A 12,667-nucleotide genomic window follows, 5' to 3' on the forward strand; every position below is an offset into this window, starting at 1 on the left:
TCTGACAACTGGTTCAGGACCCAACAAGAAGGGGGGCACTGCTAGACCTAATATTAACCAACAGGCCAGACCGCATAGCAAATATAAGGGTTGGGGGTCACTGGGGGAATAGTGATCACAAAATAATAAGTTTTCATGTCTCCTTTAATAAGATGTGTAGTAGAGGGGTGACAAGGACACTAAACTTCAGGAGGGCAAATTTCCAACGGATGAGAGAGGATCTTGGTGCAATTAACTGGGACGATATCCTGAGACACAAAAATACACAAAGAAAATGGGAGACGTTTATTAGCCTCCTGGATAGGACCTGTGCACAGTATATACCGTATGGGAATAAACATACTAGAAATAGGAGGAAACCAATATGGCTAAATAGAGCTGTAAGGGGCGCAATAAGGGACAAAAAGAAAGCATTTAGAGAATTAAAGGAAGTAGGTAGTGAGGAGGCATTAAATAAATACAGAAAATTAAATAAATTCTGTAAAAAGCAAATCAAGGCAGCAAAGATTGAGACAGAGAGACTCATTGCCAGAGAGAGTAAAAATAATCCCAAAATATTCTTTAACTACATAAATAGTAAGAAACTAAAAAATGACAGTGTTGGCCCCCTTAAAAATAGTCTGGGTGAAATGGTGGATGAGGATGAGGAAAAAGCCAATCTGCTAAATGACTTTTTTTCATCAGTATTTACAAAAGAAAATCCCATGGCAGCCAATATGACTAGTGATAATAATTCCCCATTAAATGTCACCTGCTTAACCCAGCAGGAAGTACAGTGGCGTCTAAAAATCACTAAAATTGACAAATCTCCGGGCCCGGATGGGATCCACCCCCGAGTACTGCAGGAAATAAGTACAGTCATTGATAGACCATTATTATTAATCTTTAAAGACTCCATAATAACAGGGTCTGTACCACAGGACTGGCGTATAGCAAATGTGGTGCCAATATTCAAAAAAGGGGCAAAAACTGAACTCGGTAATTATAGGCCAGTAAGCTTCACCTCTACTGTGGGTAAAATCCTGGAGGGCATTCTAAGGGATGCTATACTGGAGTATCTGAAGAGGAATAACCTCATGACCCAGTATCAGCACGGGTTTACTAGGGACCGTTCATGTCAGACTAATCTGATCAGCTTCTATGAAGAGGTAAGTTCCGGGCTGGACCAAGGGAACCCAGTGGACGTAGTGTATATGGACTTTTCAAAAGCTTTTGATACGGTGCCACACAAAAGGTTGATACATAAAATGAGAATAATGGGGATAGGGGAAAATATGTGCAAGTGGGTTGAGAGCTGGCTCAGGGATAGGAAACAAAGGGTGGTTATTAATGGAGCACACTCGGACTGGGTTGCGGTTAGCAGTGGGGTACCACAGGGGTCAGTATTGGGCCCTCTTCTTTTTAACATATTTATTAATGACCTTGTAGGGGGCATTCAGAGTAGAATTTCAATATTTGCAGATGACACTAAACTCTGCAGGGTAATCTATACAGGGGAGGACAATTTTATATTACAGGATGATTTATGTAAACTAGAAGCTTGGGCTGATAAATGGCAAATGAGCTTTAATGGGGATAAATGTAAGGTCATGCACTTGGGTAGAAGTAATAAGATGTATAACTATGTGCTTAATTCTAAAACTCTGGGCAAAACCGTCAATGAAAAAGACCTGGGTGTATGGGTGGATGACAAACTCACATTTAGTGGCCAGTGTCAGGCAGCTGCTACAAAGACAAATAAAATAATGGGATGCAATAAAAGAGGCATAGATGCTCATGAGGAGAACATAATTTTACCTCTATACAAGTCACTAGTTCGACCACACTTAGAATACTGTGCACAGTTCTGGTCTCCGGTGTATAAGAAAGACATAGCTGAACTGGAGCGGGTGCAGAGAAGAGCGACCAAGGTTATTAGAGGACTGGGGGGTCTGCAATACCAAGATAGGTTATTACACTTGGGGCTATTTAGTTTGGAAAAACGAAGACTAAGGGGTGATCTTATGTTAATGTATAAATATATGAGGGGACAGTACAAAGACCTTTCTGATGATCTTTTTAATCATAGACCGGTGACAGGGACAAGGGGGCATCCTCTACGTCTGGAGGAAAGAAGGTTTAAGCATAATAACAGACGCGGATTCTTTACTGTAAGAGCAGTGAGACTATGGAACTCTCTGCCGTATGATGTAATGAGTGATTCATTAATTAAATTTAAGAGGGGACTGGATACCTTTCTGGAAAAGTATAATGTTACAGGGTATATACACTAGATTCCTTGATAAGGCGTTGATCCAGGGAACTAGTCTGATTGCCGTATGTGGAGTCGGGAAGGAATTTTTTTCCCCATGGTGGAGTTACTCTTTGCCACATGGGGTTTTTTTGCCTTCCCCTGGATCAACATGTTAGGGCATGTTAGGTTAGGCTATGGGTTGGACTAGATGGACTTACAGTCTTCCTTCAACCTTAATAACTATGTAACTATGTAAGGTTATACCGGCTGTACATATATAATTATATACAGGAGATGCCCAGGTTACACCTGTTGTACATATAATTATATTCAGGAGATGCCCAGGTTATACCAGCTGTACATGTATAATTATATACAGGCGATGCCCAGGTTGTACCGGCTGTACATCTATATATATAAAATTGAGTGTATGTATGTGTGTATGTATGTATCAAGCCACGCCCACTCCACACGCAAAGCCCTGTCCACACGGCCCATGTTGTTAGCGCACACGGGCGGAGACACATTCACCTCAAAAGCCACCCTGCAAAACTCACCGGCTGTGACGTCCCAGCCGCTGCGAGCTACAATCAGGGCCACCTCCTTTAAAGTATCAGTGCGCGGCAGGCACAGGCCACATCTAGCTGTGTTGTGTCTAGAATGGAGTTGCTCCTGTGAGGCATGACATCAAGGAAAGAGAGGAGCCTCATGGATTACACCACTGTGCTCATAACAGGAAGTTGTTGTGCATGTATGAGGGGAACACAGGAGTGAGGGGAAAATGAGAGGAGTGAAAGGAAAATGAGGTGTGAGGTGAAAATGAGAGGTGTGAGGTGAAAAGGAAGAGGTGAGTGGAAAATGAGAGGAGTGAGGGGAAAATAGTGTAGTGATCGGAAAATGACAGGTGTGAGGGGGGAAAATGAGAGGTGTGAGAGGGAAAATGAGAGGAGTGAGGGGAAAATGAGAGATGTGAGGGGGAAAATGAGAGATGTGAAGGGGAAATTGAGAGATTTGAGGGTGTCGCGATAATGTAAAAATGCCATATTGTGGAGTTAAGTTCTAGAAGGTACCATGGCACAGACACACACTGCAGATTCGATCCCCCTTTCTTCCCCACTGCATTCGCTGATACAAAAACAAAGACCTATGGCTGACACACTCTGTGCAACCTGATACCAATGTGTAGCAGCCCCCACTGAGCAGTTTTATGGCTTTGAGCTGCAAGCAGGTCTCCCTAAACTACTCATTCCCCCTCCCACCTGGTACTGGTTGAAACTGGTGTAGAAACCATGAGCTTCTATTGTTCGTTTAAGGTTATATATAGTGGCATTGATCAGGGTTAGAGATATAAGAATTATATATTCCGGACGTCCATCAAGGGATCTATAACTCACTGAAACTGCTAGAAGCTAAACCCAACGAGTGCAAAGAGTGGGTTTCTCCGTAAGCGGGCCGTGTACCCACACCATATTTACACTTAAAAGAATCGCCTCAACGTGGTGCACCTCCTGATCAATGTGTCGTCTTCATACGAGGTTCCTATGCCAAGATATGTGGGATGATGGGTTTTCATAATGTTAAGACAAGGGAGCATCCTGCCTCTAGGTGAGGTCACCACAGGGGTAGGGCTTTGGTTTTAGGCTAGGAAATAACTGAGTGAAGCAGGAGGCTTCATGTGTCTTTTGTCTGGGGTCTAGCTGCTGTACAGATGCCTGCTAAGCATCTAGATGCATCCCTCCTCCACAGCACACGGTCGGCCATGAGATAAGATGACATAATTAAATTTAAGTGATTTTTCTACGTTAATCCCATTTTATTTGTAATTGTATTGCACATATGATAATTGTCTTCTTTATAATATCTTTTTATACTTTGTAAACACTGCCTACCTATTTTTGGAGAAAAATATAAAACTACTAGTTTGTCTCTCCTTGCTCTATAACAAACTGTCAGGTCCTCTGAAGTGAATTGCGCTACTAATCTGGGTTGGCTCCGGACCCGTTAATAATTACGAAATCGGAGCTGGTGGCAGCGGAATTTTTCCTGTGCGATCGGGAGGCTTTGTAGTGACCGGCGGCATTGATAATTATTGTTCCCGCCAGTACAAAGTAGGACAGCCTTTCTGGCGACTAATTATCCTAGGTGCAGTACCCTGACTGACCTAAGGGTAAGGGGGCTCCAGAGAGCTGCAGGTTCCAAACCGGAACTGGGAAGTGGGATATAGATAAATCCCCTTCAGAAAAAAACAGGGCCAACCAAACAACCCCGGTTCATGACAAATTGGTGTGAGTGGTGGGGATGTTAAAGGTATCCTCCCCGTGAACCGTGACATATTATTGGTGGGATCCCTGACATACAGTGGGATTCCTGACAGAGGGGGAAAATGAGAGGCGTGATGGGAAAATGAGAGAAGTGAGGTGCTGCTGCAGTATGAGGCTGTGTATAGAGAAGAGTGAGGCGCTGCAGGTGGAGGCTGTGTAAGGCCGCAATCACACGTTCAGTATTTGGTCAGTATTTTACCTCAGTATTTATAAGCCAAAACCAGGAGTGGGAGAAAAATACACAAGTGGTGACGTGTTTCTAATATACTTTTCCTCTGATTGTTTTACTACAAGTTTTAGCTTACAAATACTGAGGTAAAAATATTAACCAAATAACGTGTGAACAAGGTCTAAAGGAGAAAAGTGTGGTGCTGCAGAAGAAGTAGGCTGTGTATACAATACGCTTTATTGCAATGGTAAGAAAGGATGTTGAGAAGGCCGAACTTTTAAATTCCTATTTTGCATCTGTTTTCTCTCAGGAAGGAAATGTAACATCAACTGATTTTCACTGTCCTATTAAAGGAATAGAAGAATCCAGGATACCTATAAACAGAAAGACAGTGAGGAAACACTTAGCTAACATAAATGAATTCAAGCCTCCAGGTCCAGATGAATTACACCCCAGAGTACTGAAGGAGATAGCAGAAGAAATTTTTGAACCACTCTCCATAATCTTAGAAAATTCTTGGACAACAGGAGAAGTCCCAGAAGACTGGAGAAGAGCAAATGTTGTTCCTATCTTCAAAAAGGGGAACAAGGTGGACCCAGGGAACTATAGGCCGGTGAGTCTGACGTCTATACCAGGAAAGATCTTTGAACAAATTATTAAACAACATGTATGTAAGTACCTGGATAAGAATGAAGTGATTAACCAGAGTCAGCATGGGTTTGTAACCAATAGGTCATGTCAGACTAACTTAATTTCCTTCTATGACAGAATCACTGACTGGGTGAATCAGGGAAATGCTGTAGGTATAGTATATCTTGACTTCAGCAAAGCATTTGACAAAGTATCTCACACAATCCTTATTGAAAAAATGACTAAGTATGGAATGGACAAGGCAACTGTTAGGTGGATTCATAACTGGCTTAGTGATCGGACCCAAAGAGTGGTCGTAAATGGCTGCACATCCAGTTGGAAGAATGTCTCAAGTGGGGTACCACAGGTTTCTGTCCTGAAAAATGCAAAGTACTACATCTGGGCAATAAAAATGAAAAAAGCATATACAGAATGGGAGGAATAGGGCTAAGCAACAGCACATGTGAAAAAGACTTGGGCATACTAATAGATCACAGACTGAACATGAGTCAACAGTGTGATGCAGCAGCAAAAAAGGCAAATGCAATCCTGGGATGTATTAGCAGAAGCATACAGTCTAGATCACATGAGGTCATTATTGCCCTCTACTCCTCTTTGGTCAGACCTCATCTGGAATACTGTGTCCAGTTTTGGGCACCACATTTTAAAAAAGACATCAACAAACTAGAGCAAGTTCAGAGAAGAGCGATCAGAATGGTGACCGGTCTGCAAACCATGTCCTATGAGGAACAGCTACAGGATTTTGGAATGTTTAGCTGCAAAAAAGAAGACTGAGAGGAGACTTAATAGCTGTCTACAAATATCTCAAGGGCTGTCACATTGTAGAAGGATCATCTTTATTCTCATTTGCACAAGGAAAGACCAGAAGCAATGGAATGAAACTGAATGGGAGGAGACAAATTAGATATTAGAAAAAACTTTTTGACAGTGAGGGTGATCAATGGGTGAAACAGGCTGCCACGAGAGGTGGTGAGTGCTCCTTCAATGGAAGTCTTCACACAGAGGCTGGACAGACATCTGTCTGGGATGATTTAGTGAATCCTGCTTTGAGCAGGGGGTTGGTACAGATGACCCAGGAGGTCCCTTCCAACTCTACCATTCTATGATTCTAATTAGAGCAATTTTTCTCAGGATCCAGTGTTTGCAATTGTATATGGAAGAGGAGTGTGAGGTACTGCCGGAGGAGGCGACTAAAAGCTGTGCTGCAAAAAATGCTGTGTATACAGGAGGAGCGTGAGGTGCAGGAGGAATAAGGCCCCTTAACTGCCAGCGTTAAAAGTCGTATCGGCAGTCGTTAAGGGGTTAATATTGTGATCCTAAAAACCTTTTGCTTCATCAAAATGGCGCCGGTTGTGTTCCGTGTACCAGTACGGGAGCGTGCTATGTTCAGCAGCGACAATTTGTTTTTCTTGAGCGTGTTCCCACACTGGTCCTTGGAACACAGTGGGCCGCGCATGTGCAGATTGAGAGCACTGCTTGCCGATAGATGCTATTGCGCATGGCGCCAGCACCGTTTTATTGAAGCAAAATTTTTATATTTTGAAGACCACAATATTTGTTAACAAGATCAATCTTCAAAATGTAAGTCTCTTTCCAGGTATGTGCACGACCAACAAGTCAGTGGATAAGGAACAGGCCCTTATCAAGCATTATTCTAGCCAACAGAGTTCCGCAACACCTTGGAACCACAAGGACTTCCTACGCATAAACTCTTTCTAAAACCTGGAGCACCTATTCTGCTGTTGAGAAATTTAGATCCACCAAAGCTGTGTAATGGAACAAGACTCTTTGATTAAGAACCTGTTTACACATGTAATTGAAGCCACCATTTTGACAGGATGTGCCAAAGGAGGGGACTTTTTCATTCCAAGAATTCCACTCATTCCATCTGATTTGCCTTATGATTTTAAATGTCTCCAGTTTTTAGTTGGACTGGCAGTTGCAATGTCCATTAACAAGGCTCAGGGACAGTCCTCGAATGTAGTAGGGATCGATGTGCAATCTCCATGCTTTTCTCATGGTCAACTTTACGTGGCCTGTTCAAGAGTTGGAACTGCCAAAAATATGTTCATCTTTGCACCAGAAGGAAAAACCAAAAATGTTGTTTATCAAAAGGCTCTAGAATGAGTTGAAAATAAAATACTATCAATACTTAGGTAATCGTTTAGTTAATTTGTGTTGCAAATCTGTAGTGTTGAATATATGATGTGAAATGTGTTTATGTGCAATATTATCATTATAATTTGTTATAGCTAACCACAGTTAGGTACTATGCCCGGGCAATGCTGACCTTTTCAGCTAGTATATAATAATACACAGGAGATACCCAAGTTATACTGGCTGTACATACAGTTGGGAAAAAAGTATTTAGTCAGCCACCAATTGTGCAAGTTCTCCCACTTAAAAAGATGAGAGAGGCCTGTACTTGACATCATAGGTAGACCACAACTAGTAGAGTCAAAATGAGAAAACAATCCAGAAAATCACCTTGTCTGATTTGGAAGATTTATTTTGCAAATTATGATGGAAAATAAGTATTTGGTCACCTAAAAACTTGCAAGATCTGGTTCTCACAGACCTGTAACTTCTTCTTTAAGAGGCTCCTCTGTCCTCCACTCATTACCTGTAGTAATGGCTCCTGTTTGAACTTGTTATCAGTATAAAAGACCCCTGTCCACAACCTCAAACAGTCACACTCCAAACTCCACTGTGGTGAAGACCAAAGAGATGTTGAAGGACACCAGAAACAAAATTGTAGCCCTGCACCAGGCTGGAAAGACTGAATCTGCAATAGGCAAGCAGCTTGGTGTGATGAAATCAACTATGGGAGCAATAATAAGAAAATGGAAGACATATAAGACCACTGATAATCTCCCTCGATCTGGGGCTCCATGAAAGATCTCACCCCATGGGGTCAAAATAATCACAAGAACGGTGAGCAAACATCCCAGAACCACAAGGGGGGACCTAGTGAATGACCTGCATAGAGCTGGGACCACCGTAACAAAGGCTACCATCAGTAACACACTACGCCGCCTGTTGTGAACTCTATTTCTGGGCTCCCTCTTGTGGTCACAAGTGGTACTGTGTGAGTGCTGTCTTTCTGCAGGTTTGTGACTGGCATCAGCTGTCTCGTTATCTGTGGGCTGGTTTTCTATTTAAGCTCACTTGGACTCTCAGTCTATGCCTGCTGTCTGTTGTGAATTAGACTTTTTTGGCTCCCTCTTGTGGTCACTAGTGATATGACTCTGGGATTGTCTTTCCTCAGTTTGGCACCCACCTGGGTCGTTAGTCCAGGGGTGTTGCTATATAAACTTCCTGGTTTCTTAGTCCAGTGCCTGGCATCGTTGTAATCAGTTCCTTTCTGTTTGCTCCTGTCTGCTGGTCTTGGATCTTGCAAAATTAAGCTAAGTCCTGCTTCCTTGTTTTTTGGTTATTTGCTTTGCTCTTATTTTTTGTCCAGCTTGTACTAAATGTGATTCCTGATTTTGCTGGAAGCTCTAGGGGGCTGGTGTTCTCCCCCCGGGCCGTTAGACGGTTCGGGGGTTCTTGAATATCCAGCGTGGAAATTTTGATAGGGTTTTTGCTGACCATATAAGTCATCTTACTATATTCTGCTATTAGTCAGTGGGCCTCTCTTTGCTAAATATCTAGTTCATTCTTACGTTTGTCTTTTCTCCTTACCTCACCGTTATTATTTGTTGGGGGCTTGTCTCCAACTTTTGGGGTCTTTTCTCTGGAGGCAAGAAAGGTCTATCTTTTCCCTTCTAGGGTTAGTTAGTTCTCCGGCTGGCGCGAGACGTCTAGAACCAACGTAGGCACGTTCCCCGGCTGCTGCTATTTGTGGTGCTAGGATTAGATATATGGTCAGCCCAGTTACCACTGCCCTATGAGCTGGTTTTTTGTGTTTGCAGACTTGGTATGTACTTTTGAGACTCTCTGCCATTGGGGTCATAACAGCTGTCGTTGTATTCAGTGCTATTCTGATTGCTCCTGTCTACATCCGTTATCAGTCTCTCCTTGAGAAGCTAAGTTCTGTTTGCTTATTCTTGCTCATCTATGTTCAATATGTTTCCTAGAATATTATGAGTTTTGTCCAGCTTGCTAATATGTGATTTCTCTGCTTGCTGGTAGCTCTGGGGTGCTGAGTTGCTCCCCCCACATCGTTAGTTGGTGTGGGGGTTCTCGCATTCTCTGCGTGGATATTTTTGTATAGGGTTTTTTACTGACCGCACAGATCCCTTGCTATTTTCTGCTATCTAGTGTTAGCAGGCCTCATTTGCTTAACCTGTTTCATCTCTGCGTTTGTCTTTTCCTCTTAACTCACCGTTATTATTTGTGGGGGGCTGTTCTATATCTTTGGGGTTATTTCTCTGAGGCAAGTGAGGTCTTACTTTATCTCTAGGGGTAGTCAGTTTCTCAGGCCGTGAAGAGACGTCTAGGATTTCAGGAAACGTTCCACGGCTACCTTTAGTGTGTTTTGTTAGGATCAGGTTTTGCGGTCAGTCCAGTTACCACATCCCCAGAGCTTGTCCTATTATCTCTGACTTAGCTGGTTAGATTTGTGATCCTAAGCCACTGGGATCATAACAGCCGCCAGGGACTCAGATCCTGCAATGCCAGTACATGTCCAGGCCCGACTGAAGTTTGCTAGAGAGCATTTGGATTATCCAGAACAGTATTGGGAGAATGTCATATGGTCTGGTGAAACCAAAGTAAAACTGTTTGGTAGAAACAAAACTCGTGTTTGGAGGAGACAGAATGCTGAGTTGAATCCAAAGAACACCATTCCTACTGTGAAGCATGGGGGTGGCAACATTATGCTTTGGGGCTGTTTCTCTGCAAAGGGACCAGGACATGTACATGAAGGCATGAATGGAGCCATGTATCGTGAGATTTTGAGTGCAAACCTCTTCCCATCAGCAAGGGCATTGAAGATGAAACGTGGATGGCTCTTTCAGCATGATAATGATCCCAAGCACACCACCAGGACATGGAAGGAGTGGCTTCGTAAGAAGTTTATGAAGGTTCTGGAGTGGCCTAGCTAGTCTCCAGATCTCAACCCGATAGAAAACCTTTGGAGGGAGTTGAAAGTCCGTGTTGCCCTGCTACAGGCCCAAAACAACACTGCTCTAGAGGAGATTTGCATGGAGGAATGGCCAATATACCACCAACAGTGTGTGCCAACCTTGTGAAGACTTACAGAAAACGTTTGACCTCTGTCATTGCCAACAAAGGATATATAACAAAATATGGAGATGAACTTTGGTTAATGACCAAATATTTATTTTCCACCATAATTTGCAAAATAAATCTTGTCAAATCAGACAAGGTGATTTTCTGGATTTGTTTTCTCATTTTGACTCTCATAGTTGTGGTCTACCTATGATGTCAACTACGGCCTCTCTCATCTTTTTAATTAGGAGAACCTGCACAATTGGTGCCTGACTAAATACTTTTTTTCCCTACTGTATATAATAATACACAGGAGATACCCAGGTTACATCGGTGGTGTTACCAGGGTTACTGACCCTCCAGTGTGAATCTGAACAGGTCGGCATACAGGTCCACAGTCAGGGCGCCTCTTGTGTTCTTGTTTATCCTCCGTTGCATGAGGGACACAAAGTCGGCGGCGACCTCATCCAGTAACGGCAGAAACTTCTTCACCCCCTTCAGGTTCAGAACCTCCTTGTTCATTATTATGCGGTCCGATCTCCAGGCTTCTCCGTTCCTGTGTAGACACAGAAACCAGCACTGACAACCTGCCACAGATCTGACCGCTGACCACCCACCACAGGTCTGACCTCGGACAACCCACCACTGATCTGACCACTGACGACCCATCATAGATCTGTCCACTGACACCCCACCACTAATCTGACAGCTGACAACCCAACACAGATCTGACCGCTGAACACCCACCACAGATTTGACCACTGAGAACCCACCATAGATCTGACCAAGAACAACCCACCACAGATCTGACCATGGACAACCCACCACAGATCTGACCATGGACAACCCACCACAGATATGACCAAGAACAGCCCATCACAGATATGACCATGGACAACCCACCACAGATCTGACCATGGACAACCCACCACAGTTCTGACCATGGACAACCCACCACAGATCTGACAACGTACAACCCACCACAGATTTGACCATGGAAAACCCACCACAGATCTGACAACGTACAACCCACCACAGATTTGACCATGGAAAACCCACCACAGATCTGACCATGGACAACTCACCACAGATCTGACCACTGACAACCTGCAACAGATCTGACCACTGACAACCCGTCATAGATCTGATCGCTGACAACCCAGCACAGATCTGACTGCTGACAACCCACCACAGATCTGATCATTGACAACCCACCACAGATTTGACCACTGACATCCCAAATCAGATCACTGACAACCCACCACAGATCTGACCATTGACAACCCACCACAGATTTGACCACTGACATCCCAGATCAGATCACTGACAACCCACCACAGATCTGACCATTGACAACCCACCACAGATTTGACCACTGACATCCCAAATCAGATCACTGACAACCCACCACAGATCTGACCACTAAAAACACAGATCTTAATTCTGACAACCCGCCACAAATCTGACCACTGACAACCCAGATCAGATCACTGATAACCCACCACAGATTTGACTACTGACAAGTCGCCACAGATCTGACCACTCACATCCCACCACAGATCTGACCACTCACAACACAGATCTGAATCCTGACAACCCACCACAGATCTAATCACCAGATGCTCGGACCAACCCTTCTGAAAGCAGGTACTCACAACAGAAAAACGCCGGACTTGTGGTTCCTCATGTCTCTGTGGATGGCCCACGGCTCAATGCTCATCCTGCGGGGAAAGACACCCTCAGACTGGAAGAGTCGCGCCACGTCCTGAGGAAGCAGAATATTAACGGAGCTGTGCGTGCCCAGGTTCTCCCTGCAGAGGAGGAGACAGGGAGGAGGATTAAACACATCTCATGGGGGTCTGGGCCCCAGCACAGGGGCCCTCAGAATTAGTCACTGCCATGTACTATGCCCACCACCCATCAGAAGGATATGCCCGGCGATGGTCCTTACAGTAAGGTCCCATTCACACCAACTTTTTCTAAGCTTCACAAATACGGACACACGCCCACCCAATGTTTTCTATGGTGGTCGCACATGTCAGTTGTATTACACAGATCGTGTGTGCGTGTGAAGAAAGTGCAGACGTGTCCTTTATTCCCTCGGCACCATGGAGGAAC

The 12,667-nt window shown here is 44.0% G+C and overlaps 1 protein-coding gene across 1 annotated transcript in view; it reads right to left on the reverse strand.

Annotated features, from left to right (window-relative positions):
- LOC143783182 (cytochrome P450 11B, mitochondrial-like) overlaps positions 1-12,667 on the reverse strand; it is a 75,279-nt gene that overhangs the window by 23,309 nt on the left and 39,303 nt on the right. The window contains exons 2-3 of the mRNA XM_077271577.1: positions 12,205-12,360; positions 10,906-11,105 (exon numbers count right to left, since the gene is read on the reverse strand). Of these exons, the coding sequence (XP_077127692.1) occupies positions 10,906-11,105; positions 12,205-12,360 (356 nt within the window). The remainder of the gene's footprint in view (positions 1-10,905; positions 11,106-12,204; positions 12,361-12,667) is intronic.

The sequence above is a fragment of the Ranitomeya variabilis genome, chromosome 6, assembly GCF_051348905.1.
Source record: "Ranitomeya variabilis isolate aRanVar5 chromosome 6, aRanVar5.hap1, whole genome shotgun sequence".
Classification (NCBI taxonomy): domain Eukaryota; kingdom Metazoa; phylum Chordata; class Amphibia; order Anura; family Dendrobatidae; genus Ranitomeya; species Ranitomeya variabilis.